This window comes from Dreissena polymorpha, chromosome 1 (assembly GCF_020536995.1).
Source record: "Dreissena polymorpha isolate Duluth1 chromosome 1, UMN_Dpol_1.0, whole genome shotgun sequence".
Taxonomy (NCBI): Eukaryota; Metazoa; Mollusca; class Bivalvia; order Myida; family Dreissenidae; genus Dreissena; species Dreissena polymorpha.
In genome coordinates, this window is record NC_068355.1 from 17,288,965 (window position 1) to 17,310,907 (window position 21,943).

At 37.7% G+C, this 21,943-nt stretch overlaps 1 protein-coding gene across 3 annotated transcripts in view; it reads left to right on the forward strand.

Annotated features, from left to right (window-relative positions):
- The window catches only part of LOC127872806 (DNA helicase MCM9-like), a 78,623-nt gene that overhangs the window by 48,255 nt on the left and 8,425 nt on the right, over positions 1-21,943 (forward strand). For 2 of the 3 annotated variants that reach the window (XM_052416217.1, XM_052416227.1), the window contains 3 exons: positions 10,314-10,555; positions 15,160-15,260; positions 19,472-19,554. In XM_052416217.1, the coding sequence (XP_052272177.1) occupies positions 10,314-10,555; positions 15,160-15,260; positions 19,472-19,554 (426 nt within the window). The remainder of the gene's footprint in view (positions 1-10,313; positions 10,556-15,159; positions 15,261-19,471; positions 19,555-21,943) is intronic. The other variant, XM_052416234.1, reaches the window with a different exon arrangement.

The window sequence follows — 21,943 nt, forward strand, 5'->3', positions numbered from 1 at the left end:
AGTGACTATTGTGCAGGCTTCCTGTTCATTCCTGAAGTGACTATTGTGCAGGCTTCCTGTTCAGTCCTGAAGTGACTATTGTGCAGGCTACCTGTTCAGTTCAAGATTGTAGAGTCAAACATAGAGCTTTGTAAAATGTTAACACTGTGCTTCATTAATAGCTTGTGCGGTGATAATCGTTAACTGCTCCTTAAAGAGACTAGTGTTCAGTTCTAATATCTTTCCACTTTGTCTTGATGTGAACCCACTGTCCATAATGCTCCTTTTGCTTCTTTACTGCATGAGATTTTGCTGTTACACTGACATTCTTTATACCTGTAATTGAGCTTGTAATGAGAAAATACTTCTTATGCCATATGTGGCCAGAGTATCTCCAGACCAGCGCACTTCTTATGCTGTATGTGGCCAGAGTATCTCCAGACCAGTGCACTTCTTATGCCGTATGTGGCCAGAGTATCTCCAGACCAGTGCAGTCTGGTCAGTAACTCATCATCTGCGGTTTAGTCATTCAAGATTCCGCTGTTTCCATAAGGACAGGGTAGCTCCAAACATAAGGACAGGGTAGCTCCAAACAAGGCTTGAATGATGCGCAGGCTTGGCTGAAGCTTTGCTGGCCACAATATGGCATTAATAAATGTTTGCACGGCGCAGGTCCTATGGTAATGCCTAAAATACTGTAGCCTCACATTTGGTTGCACCTTTCTGCAAACACTATTTCTTGCTGGTTGTATCTGTAGAACTGTTTGACCTATTATCACCTACCCTAGTATGCTGGTTCCTTTGTATGATTGGTTTATTGTAACACAAGAATTGTTTACATAGAAACATTGAAAATATATCTAAATAATTCTGAAACCAAGGATCTTAATATTAGTATTCTAGACAGTCTCAAGTGATGTTCCTCAAGACCGCTCTCTGAATATTTTTTTCTAATTCCTGTTGGCTGAAGCCAAGGATTTAATATTAAAGAACAGCATGTTTTTCATAACAATCTAGAGGTTGACAGAAATCTATAGTACACGATTGTGGAAGACTTAATTACTAACAACACGCCTGTGAATCGAATAACAGCTAAAAGCTTTAATTTGATACATATTAATCCCTGTAAAATCACACCATATCAAAGACTTGTTTCTCTCTATTAACCTGCTTTTTTCGGACACATTGGTTTGCCATTTTTCAGCCATAGGATACTGTTACCAAAAACCAAAGACAGTTAAAGAGTTTTATAAAACCCAAGGATCTCAAAACCATCTATCATAAATAAATTGTAAATGTAAAAAAAAGATCAATTAACATGGTTTAAAAATATAATACTTTCTTTGATCTGATACATTTGATAGGAAGATGTAAAACCCTGTAAGCTAGTGATCTATAAAATTTATTGCAGTATAGATTTTTATGCTCCCCCAAAATAAAGCATATAGTCGCCGCTTCGTCTGTCCGACCGTGTGTAAAAAACAAGGATCAATTAACATGGTTCAAAAGTATAATACTTTCTTTGATCTGATACATTTGATAGGAAGATGTAAAATCCTGTAAGCTAGTGATCTATAAAATTTATTGCAGTATCGATTTTTATGCTCCTTCAAAATTTATTTTGGGGGAAGCATATAGTCGCCGCTTCGTCTGTCCGTCCGTGTGTCCGTCCCTGCAGAATTTTTGTCCGGGCTTTTTCTCAGCAACTTATGACCGGAATTGAATGAAACTTTATGGGAAGCTTCACTACCAAGAGGAGATGTGCATATTATCAGCGGGTTCTGGTTGGATGATTTTTCACAGAGTTATGGCCCTTTTAAATTTTCTAAAAAAAATTCTTGTCCCCCCAACTACTGTGCCCTCAAGACGTTTTCTTTTACTTGAATATATAGTGCAATATTGTGACAAAAAAAAAATTGGGGAGCATCACCCATCTCCGACGGTTTCTTGTCGGATGCTATATCTGTAAGATGAAATATACTAAAAAAAAGATTGTTATTTAACAACAAATGAACATTAAAAATGACTTATTCAATCAAATAATTATCCTCTTCCAGCAAGCACTGTATTATTATTACTTGATAAAGTTCCAAAAAGAGATTATTTAGAATTGCAACAATATGGTTTACAGTGTTCCAGCAAGAAATATATATTAGGGAGCTACACCTGTTTCCAAGTGTGTTTGTGTATGTGCCAAGTTTTCTTTGTCCTCCTGTGGCTAAGGGTGCATTATGTGAAGACTCAGAGGTGGCTAAGGGTGCATTATGTGAAGACTCCGACCCGTGGCTAAGGGTGCATTATGTGAAGACTCAGAGGTGGCTAAGGGTGCATTATGTGAAGACTCAGAGGTGGCTAAGGGTGCATTATGTGAAGACTCCGACCCGTGGCTAAGGGTGCATTATGTGAAGACTCCGACCCGTGGCTAAGGGTGCATTATGTGAAGACTCAGAGGTGGCTAAGGGTGCATTATGTGAAGACTCAGAGGTGGCTAAGGGTGCATTATGTGAAGACTCCGACCCGTGGCTAAGGGTGCATTATGTGAAGACTCCGACCCGTGGCTAAGGGTGCATTATGTGAAGACTCAGAGGTGGCTAAGGGTGCATTATGTGAAGACTCAGAGGTGGCTAAGGGTGCATTATGTGAAGACTCCGACCCGTGGCTAAGGGTGCATTATGTGAAGACTCGGAGTAAATCCGAGCACTTATACTTCATTAATTTGTTAGACACACACAAGTTGGAACACATTTTGAATTAAAGCTTCAGTTTCCAGCTACAGGTGTATGTGACTTTTAACCCTTTGCATGCTGGGAAATTTGTCGTATGCTAAAATGTCGTCTAAAAAAAGCATTTTCTTCGATTTTTTTCAAAGAATGCTATAAGAATAACAAACTGTTTGGATCCTGATGGGACGGCACATTTTGTGGTGTCTCATCTGGATTCAAACTGTTTGCAAAGGCCTTTAAAATTCGGTTTCAGCGCTGAAAAGTAAACTTAATAATATATGTAATTTTTGACACGGTGTTGTGCTGAGGCAGGAAACCAAAGTATTACCTCAAATGTCCAATATGATCACCACTGACACGCTCGCAAGTTGGCGGGAACTGGGATTGAACCCAGTTTGCATAGGTGAGAAGTGTGTGTACCAACAACTGCTTTAACCACACAGCTGTACCCTATTTGGGTGCCCCCCTCTGTCCTTTATACTGCCTTGCCTGTGTTCTCCTATTTGGGTGCCCCCCTGTGCCCTTTATACTGCCTTGCCTGTGTTCTCCTATTTGGGTGCCCCCCTCTGCCCTTTATACTGCCTTGCCTGTGTTCTCCTACTTGGGTGCCCCCCTCTGCCCTTTATACTGCCTTGCCTGTGTTCTCCTATTTCGGTGCCCCCCTCTGCCCTTTATACTGCTTTGCCTGTGTTCTCCTATTTGGGTGCCTCCCTCTGCCCTTTATACTGCCTTGCCTGTGTTCTCCTATTTGGGTGCCTCCCTCTGCCCTTTATACTGCCTTGCCTGTGTTCTCCTATTTGGGTGCCTCCCTCTGCCCTTTATACTGCCTTGCCTGTGTTCTCCTATTTGGGTGCCTCCCTCTGCCCTTTATACTGCCTTGCCTGTGTTCTCCAATTTGGGTGCCCCACTCTGCCCCATTTATACTGCCTTGCCTGTGTTCTCCTATTTTGGTGCCTCCCTCTGCCCTTTATACTGACTTGCCTGTGTTCTCCTATTTGGGTGCCCCCCTCTGTCCTTTATACTGCCTTGCCTGTGTTCTCCTATTTGGGTGCCTCCCTCTGCCCTTTATACTGCCTTGCCTGTGTTCTCCTTTTTGGGTGCCTCCCTCTGCCCTTTATACTGCCTTGCCTGTGTTCTCTTATTTGGGTGCCCCCTCTGCCCTTTATACTGCCTTGCCTGTGTTCTCCTATTTGAGTGCCTCCCTCTGCCCTTTATACTGCCTTGCCTGTGTTCTCCTATTTGGGTGCCCCCCTCTGCCCTTTATACTGCCTTGCCTGTGTTCTCCAATTTGGGTGCCTCCCTCTGCCCTTTATACTGCCTTGCCTGTGTTCTCCTATTTGGTTGCCTCCCTCTGCCCTTTATTCTGCCTTGCCTGTGTTCTCCTATTTGGGTGCCTCCCTCTGCCCTTTATACTGTCTTGCCTGTGTTCTTATCATCGATCTCAGTTAAAATCAGGGACAACAAGCTCCTCTCCTTATGTGCCTTAAAGTGAGATTTTGCAATTTTTTATATGTGTTTAATTGTAATATATTGATAAACAAGGGACAAAATTGTCACAAAACCAGGTTTTCATTGTGAAAAAAAATCTGATAAAGGGAGACAACTCAAACTGAACTTTTGAAATGAACAAACAAAATTAACCCCCTTTGTAAGTTTGTTTCAAAATAAATCTATTTTAAGTTGTGGTGACCTTGACATTGGAGATATTGACGTGATTCTTTCGTGCGACACACCGTCCCATGATGGTGAACAAATGTGCCAAATAATTGTAAAATCTCACAATGAATGACATAGTTATGGCCCAGACAAGCTCATTTATTGCCAATTTTGACCTTTTAACTCAAAGTGTGACCTTGACCTTGGAGATATCGACGTAATTATTTCGCGCGACACACCGTCCAATGATGGTGAACAAATGTGCCAAATGATTTTAAAATATGACAATGAACGACATAGTTATGGCCCGGACAAGCTTGTTCCGCCAGCCCGCCAGCCAGCCCGCCAGCCAGCCAGCCAGCCAGCCCGCCCGCATTCGCCAATCTAATAACCAGTTTTTTCCTTCGGAAAACCTGGTTAAATATGTTACAATAACACCAAATAGGCAAGACAAATTATACATTGAAGACGAATTTCATAAAATGCAGCCAATTCAAATAAGCGCCTCGAGGGTTTACTCCCGATTGTCCCACATTTTTTTTTTTAAGAGTAAAATATCGATAACGGAACATACAGGTAAGTCGCATATCTGGGGCTCGAAAAGGGGTATTTATTTCGTGTATTTATTTGATTAAATTAACAAAACATAAACACAAAAGTGTTTCTCGATAAATATTTTATTTTTATTTTCTTCCAATAGAGGGAATATAGACACACTTTATTAACATTTTATATTAAATCACCAATCGATTTAATACCTATAAAAATGAAATATGAATGTATTAAAAAATCAAACAATCTCAGGTAATTTGTTTATTTAACGATCTCCATTTAATCTTAATATTTCGATTCAAAGCATCAATCATTCAATCCGTTATTTAATCTCCCCTCTGAATAAAGATTCTGTATACTTTAATTCGAATGGCATACTAACACTACTTAGTTATAAGTAACACTGTTATAAGATCAATGAGTATACAATTATACATATTAAAATACAAATCTGAATCCGTCAAGCAAAATGCTCATCCCTTCGTGTTTATTAGTTAATAAATAACGTGGAATTTTGAAAAAGTGAAGTTAGGTTAATTTATTGATAACGCATGGATATATATTAATGCATGTTTGAGATGTTCAACTGTTATTTAATTATATAAAATAACAGTTTTTATTTATCTTATTTTTTTTAAATTTAAATTGTATTTATGTTACAGCAGACAAACAATAGATAATTATCGTTTTATACTTTGATCGTAGTTAATCATAATAAATCCTAGACATGATATTTTTTACACTTGTATTACCCATCTTACGCCTCTTCACACCTATTTGTACGGTGTATTGAATTTCTAAATGTGGGACAATCAGGACGACACCGCCTCGAGCTGATTGTGACAAAGATATTTCGTACATTTTTTCCGACAATAACCAAAGCATTCGTCTTTTTAGTTAGTGTTTGTGTGTCGTATGAATAGATATCGTTGCAGGAATTAAAAATAAACCATTAAACCAAATTTAGATTCACATCGTACATGCATTATTTATATGCTGGCGAATTTGACTGTACAGACATTTTCGATTTCAGAATTAAATAATTATCTGGCTTATTTCCAATTTTTCGACACATGTTCTTCTTAACTTTTATCTTAATTTATATTGAAATGTATGTTTAATAAGTTCTTTACACATTTTATATAAATTAATAAATATTTGACAAAATCATATAATCTCTCTTTAATTTAAAAATCCTTGTAATTGCAAGGCTTAATCAGTTTTCTTTACACTATTATAATGTTATTAGAGTCTGCTAGCTTCTGATTAAAAATCAATACTAAACCCAGATACAGAAACTATTTCAGGTAGTATTGGCTCATGTAGTCAGGGAGCTAGACTTGATGTTCTATATGTGACAGCTAGCGAGGGTCATAGTCTTTGTTGGTATTAACTCTTTCAGTGCTGGAACCGAATTGTGAAGGCCTTTGCAAACAGTTTGGATCCAGATGAGACGCCACAGAATGTGGTGTCTCATCAGGATCCAAACTGCTTGCTATTCTGATAGTATTCTCTGAAAAAAAATCGAAGAAAATGCTAATTATAGAAATTCAGCAGACGACATTTTAGCAGACAACAAATTTCCCAGCATGCAAAGGGTTAAAGACGGTTGAAGGAGGCATCTGTGTGTTTCAATTGAAAGCATGAAAGCAGAAGCAGATGAATGACTTCTTGATGAATTAATCAATAGATAGTCCTTACACTACATGGGTAACAGTTTTCAGTAACTTTCCGGATTTTTTTTAAACTTGAGAGGGGGTTGGTCGGTAGGCCTTGTCAATTACCTTTCAAGTGTCTTGTATGAGGATTGCTTATAAATTATGAATTAAATCTACTAACTTAATTATCCAATGAGAAAACAATCAACATGAAACTGTCTTATATTTATCACACACATGAAATTCTCCTAAGAATCTTTATTTATTGATCCTCTGTCTCCATTACTTGTATTGTCCAGATACTATTGTTTTAAATCACACATTTTGTACAACATCTTTTGCCAGAAGTCTCCAACAATAGCCTTCAAGCCAGAAGTCAGTTCAAAGACTCCTTTGATCTTAACAACAAACTGTTGCTATTTTAAAGCAGCAACCACACAATGTTGCTATGTACTGGTCGCTAACGACAATATGGCCACTGTCAAAGCACAGAATGCTTCTTTTGTGACAGAAAATAATTTTTTTGAAAGTTTACTTTCACAGAAAACTAAGTCCATGGAACACTAGGGCTAGTATGGTAAAAATAGTTTTGATTTCATACTTTTTAATGCATAACTTCAAAATTGTTAGCTAAAATAAGTTTGCAAAATACCATTTTTATGTGTTAATTACTTTTTCTGGTTGTTGGAAAACATAAATTATAAAATTGTGTTGCTAGTAAGGCAAAATTAATAAGAAGCAATGTCAATAAAAGGGGTCCTATTTCGGAAAGTTATTGTTGGAGTTTTGTTTAAATTGCCTTGTACTCTGAATAATGTTGTTGTTTTAAAAACACACTTTTTAATGTCCCCCACCACTATAGTGGGGGACATACATGTATTGTTTTATGTCCCCCACCACTATAGTGGGAGGCATATTGGTTTTGCCCTGTCTGTTGGTTGGTTTGTGTGTTTGTTTGCTCCAACTTTAACATTTGCCATAACTTTTGCAATATTGAAGATAGCAACTCCATATTTGGCATGCATGTGTATCTCATTAAGCTGCTCATTTTGAGTGGTGAAAAGTCAAGGTCAAGGTCATCCTTCAAGGTCAAAGGTCAAAATCGCTCATTTAATGTACACTTTTGCAATATTGAAGATAGCAACTTGATATTTGGCATGCATGTGTATCTCATGGAGCTGCACATTTTGAGTGGTGAAAGGTCAAGGTCATCCTTCAAGGTCACAGGTCAAATATATGGGGACATAGTGTTTCACAAACACATCGCTTGTTATCAATGATAAATAACATACAGGACACTATTATTAATTTATTTCTAGTATTCTATTAAATGCAAAAGTACAGTACAATGTGATTATCCATAGTACCTCAACATCAAATGGAAAAAAACAAGGAATCAATTTAAGATATTGTTGCAAAACAAGATAACCATGGCAGCTTTCATGTAAACATAGTCTTTAATTCAGTATTGCTGATAAGAACATTTGCAAGAAGACCTTCTGGTCAAATAAACTGTGACATAAATACAAACTACACAGTTTTAATGATTAGGTAAAACAATAGTCTAGGGTAAATTGGTGTCATTAAGTTTAATTAGATGAGGTAACTGCATCACAAACAATCACATGGATTACCATTTGTGTCGTGTTCTGTGAAAACTGGGCATAATGCATATGCGTAAAGTGTCGTCCCAGATTAGCCTGAGCAGTCCGCACATCTAATCAGGGACGACAATTTCCACTTTTATGGTATTTTTCGTTTTAAATGAAGTCTCTTTTTTAGCAAAAATCCAATTTAGGCGGAAAGTGTCGTTCCTGATTAGCCTGAGCAGATTGCACAGGCCAATCTGGGACGACACTTTACGCACATGCATTATGCCCCGTTTTCTCAGAAGGTGACTCATTGGTTTCCAGACACTTGTAGGTTCAGAACCAAACAAAAGTTCAGCAATTGTGATGTACACAAGAGGGCTAAGGTCTCTCCTTATTATACCCCCACTAAACGAAGTTTAGGGGGGTATATAGGAGTGAGTATGTCTGTCGGTCGGTCGGTCCGTGTCCGCTCTCTAATTCAAGAAGTTTTTATCCGATCTTCACCAAACTTGGTCAGAAGTTGTATCTAGATGATATCTAGGCCAAATTCCAACATGGGCCTTGCCAGGTCAAAAACAAGGTCATGGGGTCACTTAGTGCGTTTTAAACATTCAGCATGTTTTCCGCTTTCTAATTCAAGTAGTTTTCATCAGAACTTCACCAAACTTGGTCAGAAGTTGTATCTAGATGATATCTAGGCCAAGTTCGAACATGGGTCATGGCAGGTCAAAAACTAGGTCATCGGGTCACTTAGTGCGTTTTTTACATTGAGCATGGTGTCCGCTCTCTAATTCAAGTAGCTTTCATCCGATCTTCACCAAACTTGGTCAGAAGTAAATTGTATCTAGATGAAATCTAGGCCAAGTTCGAACATGGGCCTTGCTGGGTCAAAATCTAGGTCACGGGGTCACTTAGTGCGTTTTAAACATTATGCATGGTGTCCGTTCTCCAATGCAAGTAGTTTTCATCAGAGCTTCACCAAAATTGGTCAGAAGTTGTATCTAGATGATGTCTAGGCCAAGTTCGAACATGGGTCATGGCAGGTCAAGAACTAGGTCACTGGGTCACTTAGTGTGTTTTAAACATTAAGCATGGTGTCCTTTCTCTAATTCAAGTAGTTTTCATCAGAGCATCACAAAAATTGGTCAGAAGTTGTATCTAGATGATGTCTAGGTCAAGTTCGAATATGGGTCATGCCGGGTTAAAAACTAGGTCACTGAGTTACGTTTTGCACATTCAGCATGGTGTCTGCTCTCTAATTCAAGTAGTTTTCATCCGATCTTCGCCACACTTGGTCAGAAGTTGTATCTAGATGATGTGTAGGTCCATTTCGAACATGGGCCATGCAGGGTCAAAAACCAGGTCACGGGGTCACTTAGTGCGTTATAAACAATGAGCATGGTTCAGCTGTTGTTTTTTGAAGTTCAACATGCAAAATATTCTGTGTCAATGCGGCATGTGGGGGTATTCGTCACGTTTGTGACAAAGCTCTAGTTTCAGCTGATTTCATCCCTATAAAGTTCAAACTAATGTTACAAATTGTTAATCTTTTTGCCTTTTACCTTAAAGAAAGGGTTTTGTCGATGCTGCAACTTTTCTACAAATAAGTTTCAGTGATATTTTGATTTGGAACGCACTATCTTATGATTGAGGCATTGCAAAATCCAAACTAAAGTAATTTACTTGAAACCATTTTCCTATCTTGAATTGCCGTGACTTTGACCTAGCCCTGATTGCCCATACAATCAAATCTCACGCTAGGTTTACATGTATTGATATCTCACGTGCAGACCATCTTGAGATCACACAATTTTTTATATTTTTTTATCTTAATGAATAAATCTTATCTTTATCTTAAATGTTGAAAACCTGGTTTTGTGGTATGGCCATGTTTCTTGTTCGGAAAACAAAAGATTGGAATCTTGCATTGTGTTTTTACATAAAGAGTGATGTAGAGCCTCAAAATATTTGTTGTATCATATATTTGTAACCCTTTTCTTAGTTCTGGATAACAAAATTCAGTTTTGTTCCATGGTCTTAGTTTGCCTAAGGGCCCTCTCATTTGAACAAATGCTTGTTAACTGTTAAGCCAGGCTCAATCAAAAGAACATTATAATTGTTTGTAGTGACTGAGACCCCCTTCTTTATTGCAGTCTCTGTCTGTCAACGTAGCCCTAGCAAGCCCGCTTCTCAGTCGGTTTGACCTAGTTCTTGTGCTACTGGACACACAGAACGAAGACTGGGACCAGGTCGTGTCAGACTACATCCTGAGTGGCAAGCACCCAGATGAGCTGGATGATCACAGGTCTGCATCCACCTGGAGCATGGAGAAGATGCAGGCATATTTCTCACTTATCAAGACTATTAATCCAGAGCTGACGTCAGGGGCAACCAGGTAGGGGCATGTTACTATGCTTTTTTCACCTCTTGAGGATAGGGCTTCTTTGCCTTTACCATATGTCTTGGTGAAGAATCGTGTTATTTTTATGTCCCCCACCAATATAGTTGAGGACATGATTATTGTTTTTGCCCTGTCTGTTGGTTGGTTGGTTGGTTTGTTTGCCCAAACTTTAACATTTTGCCCTAACTTCTGCAATATTGAAAACAGCAACTTCATATTTGGCATGCATGTGTATCTCATGGAGCTGCACATTTTGAGTGGTGAAAGGTCAAGGTCATCCTTCAAGGTCAAAGGTAAAAAAAAACAAATCTAAGGGAAGTAATGAGCTTTAAAGAGAGATAATTTTCTGAACCTGCCAAATGATAAAAAATAAATCAAAGCGGCGCAGAAGGGGACATACTGTTTCTGACAAACACATTCTTGTTGACAGTGTGACAACAATTGTTTATGCAGGGTATGAAAAAAATGGATTTATTTTAAAGAATTTTCAAAACAATAAATTATTTCTTGTTATATACATTTTGATAATGCAATTATCCCTTTGTTTTTGAAATCATAAGAATCATAAAGATTTTTCTGAGTTATTTACCAATAAGTTTAAATTAGCTCGGCGATGATAAATAAATATCCATTTAAGAGCACAATTTATATTTGTGTTGTTTTAAAAAATGAATGGGTATTATAATAAGAAAAATACTGGAAAGTTTCAAAACATGATTTCTGGTGTAACGCCATTAACATGAAGACCCAAACTGGATCAAAGCTGTTGCAATATAAATATATTCTTTTCTTACTCAAGTGCAGGGCTCTAGCTTGGCTCAGATTGTAGGAAGAAGTCTCTTTTTCCTCAGCTCACAGTAGGGAGAAGTTTTTAGACATAGGGAGAAGTTTTTAGAATCAGGGGGAAATGTAGCGCTTGGTCCTAAATGTGACTTATAAATTCTAGCAGACAATTAAGACATAAGGTTTTGTTAAGGCTGTTATTAACTTTTAAAGACAATCAGTCAGCTGATACACCATAAACTAAAAAAAACACTTTAAAATAACATACCTTTTTATTGCATTAAAATCAAAATTTAAGTGTCAGATTTTGACCATTATGCATATTTATTATAGATACATGTATAAAGTCATCAGTTGTGAGGAAAATTCCAAGTGCTCACACATGAAAAAAACATATGTTAAATGAAATATTAAAGAGAATGCATCTTATTCTTGCTTGAATTTCGCAGGGTACCGATTTTCCCCGGTATTTTATTTATTTTTTATTGGTTAGCAGATGGCACGTGAATGACTAGTAACTGACAAAAATCTTCTCTACTTTCCGAAAATCTTAGATATACATGTCAACATAATGTTGCAAATGTCCACAATCTTACAATATTTTTATAATCGCTTATCAAAGTAAAGCACTGCTAGGTAACTGATTTTCATTTTCTTAAATCAAGCTGTAAGCACATTTATTTCATGTGCAAACCATGTACATTTTTTGGACTATGTTTTTGGGATGCAATATTTTCGTTGATTTTAATTTATTTTCGACGTTCTTTATAAAAAGATAGAATTACAAATACACATGCAGTGATGCGGATGGTCTGGTATATAATATTTTGCATTTTAGTCTTGTTTTTTGACTTACCTTTATTTCATATTACACAGCTTGGCAGTTTTCAAAAACAATCTGATCAAACACAATTAAATATACCAAAACTTCTAATCCATTAATATATGGGCAAACAACATAAAAAACGGTTTATTGTGTCATCTTGACAGTATAATAGCTTTCAATTAGCTATCAATTAGCGAGATCATGTGATCAAATGTAATCCCTCGCTACTGTGCTAGAACAACGCTCCCATGGGCTGATGTCGCCTGTATCGGCAATCAAGATACGCCCGGAGGCGTGGTTTCAATTCTATTGACAGGCGTTGTGTATTCCCGCGGATTTTGACAAATTTTGTAAATGCTGCAAAGCAAAAATTAAGGCAAAGTTTTTTTTCGTTGTGAGGTCGGAAAACGGCGAAGTTTTGAAACTTTAAGCGACTTAGTCGCCGAAGTTGCCCAGTTGCGAGAGCCCTGAAGTGAGCCTTTTTGACCATCAGAGTTTTTCTTGTTCTTCAAAATGTACAAAGAGTTAATAACTGGTACTTGTCTCCTGGCTGTTTCCTTAACCCTTTACCACTTTGATATATGTTTTCATGCATTTTAGTCCCTAAGAAAGTTAAATATAATTAAAGACCTTTCTTAATTGATTCATGTTTTAAAGGCTTCATTTCCAACCCTTAGATACTGATGAGCAGCAAACAGCATAAAACCTTAACAGACTGCGAGTTACTCATAGGCTGTTCTGGTTTTATATTCTGTTTGCACATAGCCATTTTCACTTTGTTTCTGAGTGTCAAGGTTTAATTAACATCATTTCTTGAGGTAGATATTTCCCCAGCCTGATAATAATGCAGCATATTGTAATATGTGTTCATTTCATGATTTGTGGGAACTCCACTCAATTTACAACATTCTGTTTAACAGATAGTATTAATAGATATGTCACACTCTGTTCATATTTAGATTTTAATAAAGATATTCATTAACAACCTGCATGGTTAAGGTATGCCTTGGCTGATTGTATTATTATTGTTATGGGGAGAGGTATGTTGCCATGGTTACATAAATTACCCAACCCAAGGGAAATGTGATTTTCCAATGTTTGCTTGTTGAAAGGAGTATACTGAGCACAGTTTAGCATCAGTCGATATGCAGGCACAGGATAAAACTGTATTTATTTGTGTCGTGTTCTGTGAAAATAAGGCAAAATGCATGTGCGTGAAGTGTCGTCCCAAATTAGCCTGTGCAGTCCGCACAGGCTAATGAGAGACGACACTTTCCGCTTTAATGGTATTTTTCATGTAAATGAAGCTTCTTAGCAAAAATCCATTTTAGGGGAAAGTGTAGTCCCTGATAAGCCTGTGTGGACTGCACAGGCTAATCTGGGACGACACTTTACGCACATGTATTATGCCCAATTTTGTCAGAACAAGACACATTTGAATTCAATGGTGATTCTTATAATACAATCATCATTCTTTGTTCATATGTGCTACTGTCTTTTCTAAATGCCAGTGAGAGATTAAATTCTCTTTAAAACTTGACTAAGTATAATGTTCTACCTTATGATTCACCAAAACCCAATCTAATATCCATTTTTTGTCTGATGGTTTATCAGCTGAGAGAACATCCAATGGTTCGGGTCTGAAATGTAATTTTAGGTTATGTATTGTGTTACAAAATATTAAATTGGTTTCAAAAGCCTCCCTCCTGACAGGGCGAGCCTGTGTAGTCTCATGAAAGAACAGCCTCCCTCCTGACAGGGCAAGCCTGTGTAGCCTCATGAAAGAACAGCCTCCCTCCTGACAGGGCGAGCCTGTGTAGCCTCATGAACGAACAGCCTCCCTCCTGACAGGGCTAGCCTGTGTAGCCTCATGAAAGAACAGCCTCCCTCCTGACAGGGCAAGCCTGTGTAGCCTCATGAAAGAACAGCCTCCCTCCTGACAGTGCTAGCCTGTGTAGTCTCATGAAAGAACAGCCTCCCTCCTGACAGGGCTAGCCTGTGTAGCCTCATGAAAGAACAGCCTCCCTCCTGACAGGCTAGCCTGTGTAGCCTCATGAAAGGACAGCCTCCCTCTTGACAGGGCTAGCCTGTGTAGTCTCATGAAAGGACAGCCTCCCTCCTGACAGGGCGAGCCTGTGTAGTCTCATGAAAGAACAGCCTCCCTCCTGACAGGGCGAGCCTGTGTAGCCTCATGAAAGAACAGCCTCCCTCCTGACAGGGCTAGCCTGTGTAGCCTCATGAAAGAACAGCCTCCCTCCTGACAGGGCAAGCCTGTGTAGCCTCATGAAAGAACAGCCTCCCTCCTGACAGGGCTAGCCTGTGTAGTCTCATGAAAGAACAGCCTCCCTCCTGACAGGGCTAGTCGTGTAGCCTCATGAAAGAACAGCCTCCCTCCTGACAGGGCGAGCCTGTGTAGCCTCATGAAAGGACAGCCTCTTTCTTGACAGGGCTAGCCATTGTAGTCTCATGAAAGGACAGCCTCCCTCCTGACAGGGCGAGCCTGTGTAGTCTCATGAAAGAACAGCCTCCCTCCTGACAGGGCGAGCCTGTGTAGCCTCATGAAAGAACAGCCTCCCTCCTGACAGAGCTAGCCTGTGTAGCCTCATGAAAGAACAGCCTCCCTCCTGACAGGGCAAGCCTGTGTAGCCTCATGAAAGAACAGCCTCCCTCCTGACAGGGCTAGCCTGTGTAGTCTCATGAAAGAACAGCCTCCCTCCTGACAGGGCTAGCCTGTGTAGCCTCATGAAAGAACAGCCTCCCTCCTGACAGGGTGAGCCTGTGTAATCTCATGAAAGGACAGCCTCCCTCTTGACAGGGCTAGCCTGTGTAGTCTCATGAAAGGACAGCCTCCCTCCTGACAGGGCTAGCCTGGAGCTACACTTGCATCATTTGACATCAAACCCATTTTTGCATGACACATGTCAAATAAATGTTCAATGAGCAATAGCCTAGCGCAGTTAGGTTCACATGAAGGTTTGAACAATTTTAGAGTGCTGCGTCAGTATTACCATGCCCAGAGAGGTTCAGACGACAGAAATGCAGCACGGACGACAATGCGACTGCTACAGAGTATGATACGACTCTCACAAGGTGATGCATCTTTGTATGTGTTGTGTGTTTAATAGTCTATGATTGATTAATATTTTAAATGAGCCGCTCTCTGAGGAAAGGGGGTTTAATGCATGTGTGTTAAGTTTTGTCCCTGATAAGCCTTTGCAGTCAGCACAGGCTAATCAGGGACCACATTTTCCTCCTAAACTTGATTTTTGCTATTAAGTAGGGCTCACATGGGTCAAAATTATTCTTTGGGTCGGGTCGGCGGGTCAAAACTTAAATACCCGAGAATATTCGGGTGGGGTCGGGTCAGATAATACATAAGTTAATTAAAAGAAAACCACATTAATTGTCATATCATGTTTAGGCGTTCTTAAATTTTCAACTGTTTATTAAGTATATTTTTTTTAATATTATACTTTTTGATTTAATTAATTATGAATGAAATACTGAACTGCATACACAAGGGTGTTGAACTTAATCAATAAATGTAAGAACTTAATCAATAAATGTAAGTATTACTTGGAATAGCGATCAAAAGTGCATGAATAGGAAAAACTACCTGCCAAGCAAAAATAAATCTTGTCTTATTTTAGGACAGAAGCCAAAATAACTTTCACTGTAAGCTCTAATTGCCTATTCTACGTTGAAGTCGATATATTTTATAATACATGTTTCGTTTTCGTACGTCGCCATTTTGGAACGTGAATAACAAATGAAATTCGATGTAAAAGGAGCTGACAACCAGATTGACGAAGAAAAGAAAAGTTCTAAAATACCGTATTTTTTGCAATTATTAGTTTATATTGATTAAAATACCACGACTGGTATATTACATTACTTGAAAAAAAGTTGTTATGTTTTCATATTTTCTGTATATTTTCGGTAATAAATTTTTACTGGGTATGTGTATGTGGTAACGACCAGTTAACTATAAATAACGCAAGTAGATTTTTATCAATACTAACTAATAATTGTAAAAAAACCGGTAATTTAGAACTTTTCTTTTCTTTGTGAATCTGGTTGACAGCTCCTTTACTGCTTTTGGTGCGTCACTTCTATTCATTAATGACTATTTGTAATAACACTGCTTAATATAAAGGACGTTATTTTAATATTTTAATTTAATTCACTTGTTTAAAGTAGATGATCTGACTAAATGTTTAACATGTAATTTTGTTCTTAGAAGCTTGCGACCCGCACCGGTATCATTCGCAGAAACTTTGACCCGGATCCACGGGTATTTTTTTGACCCGCGGATTCTGGTTTTTTCGGGTACCTGCTTGAGCACTACTAACAAGAGACTTTCTTTAAATGATAAATATCATAAAAACGGAAAGTGTCGTCCCTGATAAGTCTGTGCGGACTGCACAGGCTAATCTGGGATAACATTTTACGCACATGCATAAATCTATTTTTTCATAGACTACGGCCCAAATGGTTCCCACTTAAAATAAAGGTTTATGTATGTGTCTCATAGGCTATTTTGCAAATTAAAAAATTGCTAAATTTCTTGATAGTTTACAAAACTTATCAACTATATATTATCAGTTTTTTTGTTGTTTTTTAAAAGTGCTACAAACTGTGTTGGGCATGACTAAAAATAATTGTTGCTTTAAGGCCAAATTACTACACTAATTTTAATCAGCATATGAACTTAGCGTTGGAACATATGATTACTAGCAAAATTGTGGCGCTTATATATATATATATAAAACTGGTTATTAGATGGGCGAATGTCTGCGGGCTGGTTGGCGGGTTGGCGGAACAAGCTTGTCCGGGCAATAATTTTGTCGTTTATTGTGAGATTTAAAAATCATTTGGCACATTCGTTCACCATCATTAAACGGTGTGTCGCGGGAAAGAATTATTTCAATATCTCCAAGGTCAAGGTCACACTTTGAGTTCAAAGGTCAAAAATGGCCATAAATGAGCTTGTCGGGTCATAACTATGTCATTCATTGTGAGATTTTAAAATCGTTTGGCACATCTGTTCACCATGATTGGACGGTGTGTCGCACGAAAGAATTACGTCAATATCTCCAAGGTCAAGGTTGACACGACTAAAAATATATTATTTTGAAACAAAGTGGGGTAAATTTAAACAATCAGTTCAGTTTGACTTTTTTTTCTGCCTTTATCAGACTTTTTTTCAAATTGAAAACCTGGTTTTATGACAATTTTGTACCTTGTTTAAAGTTGTGTTGCATGTACTGTTATAAGTATTGCTGCTTAAGGGCTGAAACAACACACACGTCTTAACCAGTGTGTGAAATTGTGCACCTTCATGTTTTGATGTGTATTTTTTTCATATATTTATGTAGTTTTCAAACACAAGTTGATGGTGGGCATCCTTATCCCACAGACAGTTGACAATTATTTGAGCATAGCATATTTTGAAACCTTTTTTTCTCTGAGAAAGTGTTTGAAAACAATAAGTTAAATATTGTACATACCCAGTACGCGTCTTTGAATATCAAATGTAACTTTTGGGCGATTAACAATACCAGTTTGGATGATTAATTATAAGTATAATAATTAAGATCAAAGATCAAATGGAAGTAAATAAATGCTTGAATGTAATAAAATTGTTATTGACAGATCTTTTGCACAGATGCTTCCTTTAATTGTAAATTGTGGATTAACTGTAATATAAGCCCAGTTCACCAAAAAAGTGTGTGAGTGCTCATATTGTCAGTTAGAAGCTCATTACATTTAATTGGAGCTGTACTTGTATATGTTTTCCCAGTATCTGCAGCCTTAACCCATTTATGCCTAGCGTCTAGAAAAAGGCTTTGGCAAACAGTGTAGACCCAGATGAGACACTGCATGATGCGGCGTCTCATCAGGGTCTGCGCTGTTTGCTTAAAGGAATTTCTGTAAGAAATATTCTAAGTATAAAAATAAATATACTTGACATCCCTAACTTTGGAAATAAATTGATCCAATTTAGAAGGATGGGAGAGTCCACTAGGCATAAATGGGTTAAAGTGTCCAATATCTTTATTAAACAAAAAAGTCTACAATGAGATTATTGATAGGTATCCTTTAAGGAATAAGGCAATTCTGGATTATAATGTTACTGTAGTGCTCATTTTGCAGTCTGCACAGGCTAATCAGGGACAACACTTTTTGCTTGTATGGTATTTTTTATTAGCTCTGCTGTTTTGGAGAAAACCTGAGGTATTGTCAAAGCCAGCTCGTCGGCCATCCGCGTCGTGCTAAAACCTTAACATTTGCTCTAAAATCAAAGTACTTCCACCTACAACTTTGAAGCTTCATATGTTGCCCCACCTTGATGAGTTCTACACACCACACCCATGTAAGGGTCACTAGGTCAAAGGTAAAGGTCACTGTGACCTCTAAAAAAAATCTGACAAGCTTTCATTTTTTCATTTATTTAAAACTGCACCGGCAGCTGAGCGTTGGCACCCGCTATGAGGTGCTCTTGTTTAAGGTAGTATATTCTTTGCAAAAATCCAATTTTGGCATTACCTGTAAACCCTGATTAGTCTTTGTGAACTGCACAGGCTAATCTAGGTTGACACTTTACATACACCCATTAAGCCTTAATGTCAAAGCAAGGCTCATTAAATATTGGTTAACCCTTTGCACGCTGGGAAATTTGTCGTCTGCTAAAATGTCGTCTGCAGAATTTCTAAAATTAGCATTTTCTTCTATTTTTTTCCAAAGAATACTATTAGAATAGCAAACAGTTTGGATCCTGATGAGACGCCACGTTCTGTGGCGTCTCATCTGGATCCAAACTGTTTGCAAAGGCCTTTAAAATTCGGTTCCCGCACTGAAAGGGTTACGATGAAGACTGAGCTTCAGAATGTTCAAAGTTGTGGGCGCCTGGTTACAATGCAAGCAAGCCACTCAATTTGTCTTGTCTTGTTATTAACTTTGTTTAATGATATTTGGCATTTCATGATAAAACTTTGTTATTAAGCTAAAAAAACCTTTTAGCTTAAAAGAATAATGAAAGAAAATTATATCAAAGTCAGTTTTTTCTTGCGATCACAAATGGTTTTATTTTTCTTACGGCAATTAGACACATACATAAACCAAAACAATAAGGCATTGAACATGCTATTTTGCTAATTGCTTCCTTTGTTTACTTTAGTGCTTACACGTATAGCATGCAGTAAAACTGAATAAGTATCCTTTTAGTGACTTAAAAACATATTTATCTGCTCCTTGCAACTGTCTTTGTAGCTGTTGGTGTAATTTGTTTCTCTCCAAAGCACACGCACGGCTAATGTACAGAGATCAAGTGACAATTCAAGACGCTGTGGTTGCAGTGACACTAATGGAATCGTCTATGCAGGTAATAGATAGAATATTGTGCAACTTCATGCTCTATTTGCTCTTAACTATGATTGCAGATGGTACCCATAGTGCTGATTAATTTCTTCAAATAAAAATACATTGATTGGGGAAAAACCCATTAATACTGTTTTTGTATCAGAATGATACATTAATTGATGTGTTGATGAGAAAATATGCATTTACTTTATCGTGGATACAGATATTATATTAATAATTCAGTTTCAAATGGTTGATAATTCAGGATGACAATAGTTGATAAGTAATGGTGTGTGATTATATTGCTGATGTCTGTTTAATTGATCTGGTAATTTTAAAACCCCATTGTGTTTATAGTTCTGAAACGCCTAGGCCTAGATATTTTAAACTTTGTTACTGGTCATTACTTACTGGTATTAACATAAAGAATTTCCAAAGTTTGCGTCTAGTCATGACTTGCTGGTATCTCAAAAAGAATTGTCTATGTTTGCATCTAGTCATGACTTGCTGGTATCTCAAAAAGAATTTTCTATGTTTGCATCTAGTCATGACTTGTTGGTATTGACATGAAGAATTTTCTAAAGGTTCCATCTAATCATGACCTGCTGGTATTGAAAAACAGAATTTCCTAAGTTTGCATGTAGTCATGACTTGCTGGTATTGACATAAAGAATTTCCTTTGTTTGCATCTAGTCTTGACTGGTACATGTATTTACAAAGATAATTTCCTAAGATTCCATCTAGTCATGACTTGCTGGTATTGACATACCCCCGGTAGATAATTTCGTAAGTTAGCATCTTGGGTTATGACTTGCTGGTATTGACCTAAAGAACTTCCTAAGTGAGCAACTTGTGTCATGACATACTGCTATTGACCTTAGCAAACCTAGACAAGCTAACACCAAAATGGCTTCATTGTATATATACTGCATGTAGATTAATGCGATATTCCGGATTATTTTTATGGACTTTTTGACACCATATGACACTTGTATAAGGGGTTTAAGTCATTTAGTTATTCTGCGAGTTGTCGTTCGTGTTGATAAAGGTAAATATTAATAGAACAGCATATCCTGGGGAAACAGATTCAATAAGTGTTTCAGAACGTTAATTTAAAATTAGTAATTTTACATCCATTTTATTTTTATGGACCAATGAAACAACTATATATTTTCTCTGTTTTGTTTGATATTTGTTCTCGATTTAGTAAATAAATTGCGAATAAAAACATGTTAAATTAACTTTTTACGTGATCACAAAACTAAAGAATGCGAACGATTTCGAACCTGCAAATTGTAAACGCTGCACTGCTATGATATATATAGATAAAACAACATTTTTTTTAGTAATTGTCCGTCCCGTTAGCGCAGTGGTAAGGACGTTCGCTTTTTCACCTTTACGACACCGGTTTCGATTCTCGCTCCCGGCGCAAAGTTATATTTTGTATGTTTTGTGGTCACCATTCCTGACAGTTGTTTTTTTTCCGGAAAATCTCATCCCCCCGCAGCATTTGACCATATAAAAAATTAAAAAGTATTTCAGTACAAAACAAATAGCTGGAAATTGCAGCTATCATTCAAAATTCGTCCCAACTGTCGTCAATCTAATCTTATTAGGTAGGAGTGCTGGACACACTCCGGGTCCCAACATTATGCAGCCTCAGCGCGGAGGTAACTCATTACCTTGGAAAAACACAAATACACACACTGGGTGCAGCCTAGGCGCGTATAGACTCAAACAAGGCAACAAACTCAAGTGCGGGCACAATCATTTAAAATTTACATATTGAATATGATATTCTAACAGAAATTACACAACCACCTTAGTGTACATACCATGTTTGATATTTCGTTCGATTGTTAGATTTCAGCATATACATGTATAAGGTCATTTCGCTATTAGTTAATTTATCCATATGTTCGTGGGCGAACTCGGATAGTCAAGTGCTCATACGATTGAGCTCACATGGTCCGGCTATGTGCTCATACCTACTTTCGAGAATCATCATGAATGTATTGCCATACTTAATGAACAAGAATGTGACCCGCCTCCCAGTTTCGCTCAATGGGTCAAGTTACCCACGGGTACTACTTCCCCGTACCCCTAAACTTTTTTTCGTACCAAAAATGTTTCGTACGCAAATGTTTTTTGTACCAAATTTTGTTTTCGTACCCAATATTTTCGTACCCAAATTTTTTATCGTACCCAAATGTTCGTATCAACATACACAATTGTGGTGATATAGATAAACTTAAATTGATGTTTTATATCCATCCTCTTCAAAAGCATCGCCACACCAGTACTGCCAGTACTTTGATTTTTGTTGGCTTTATGCTCATTATAACCTTTGGGATTATTGTGCTACTAGTGTGCAAAGCTCTGTGCTTAATACTAATCATAGTGAGTGATTT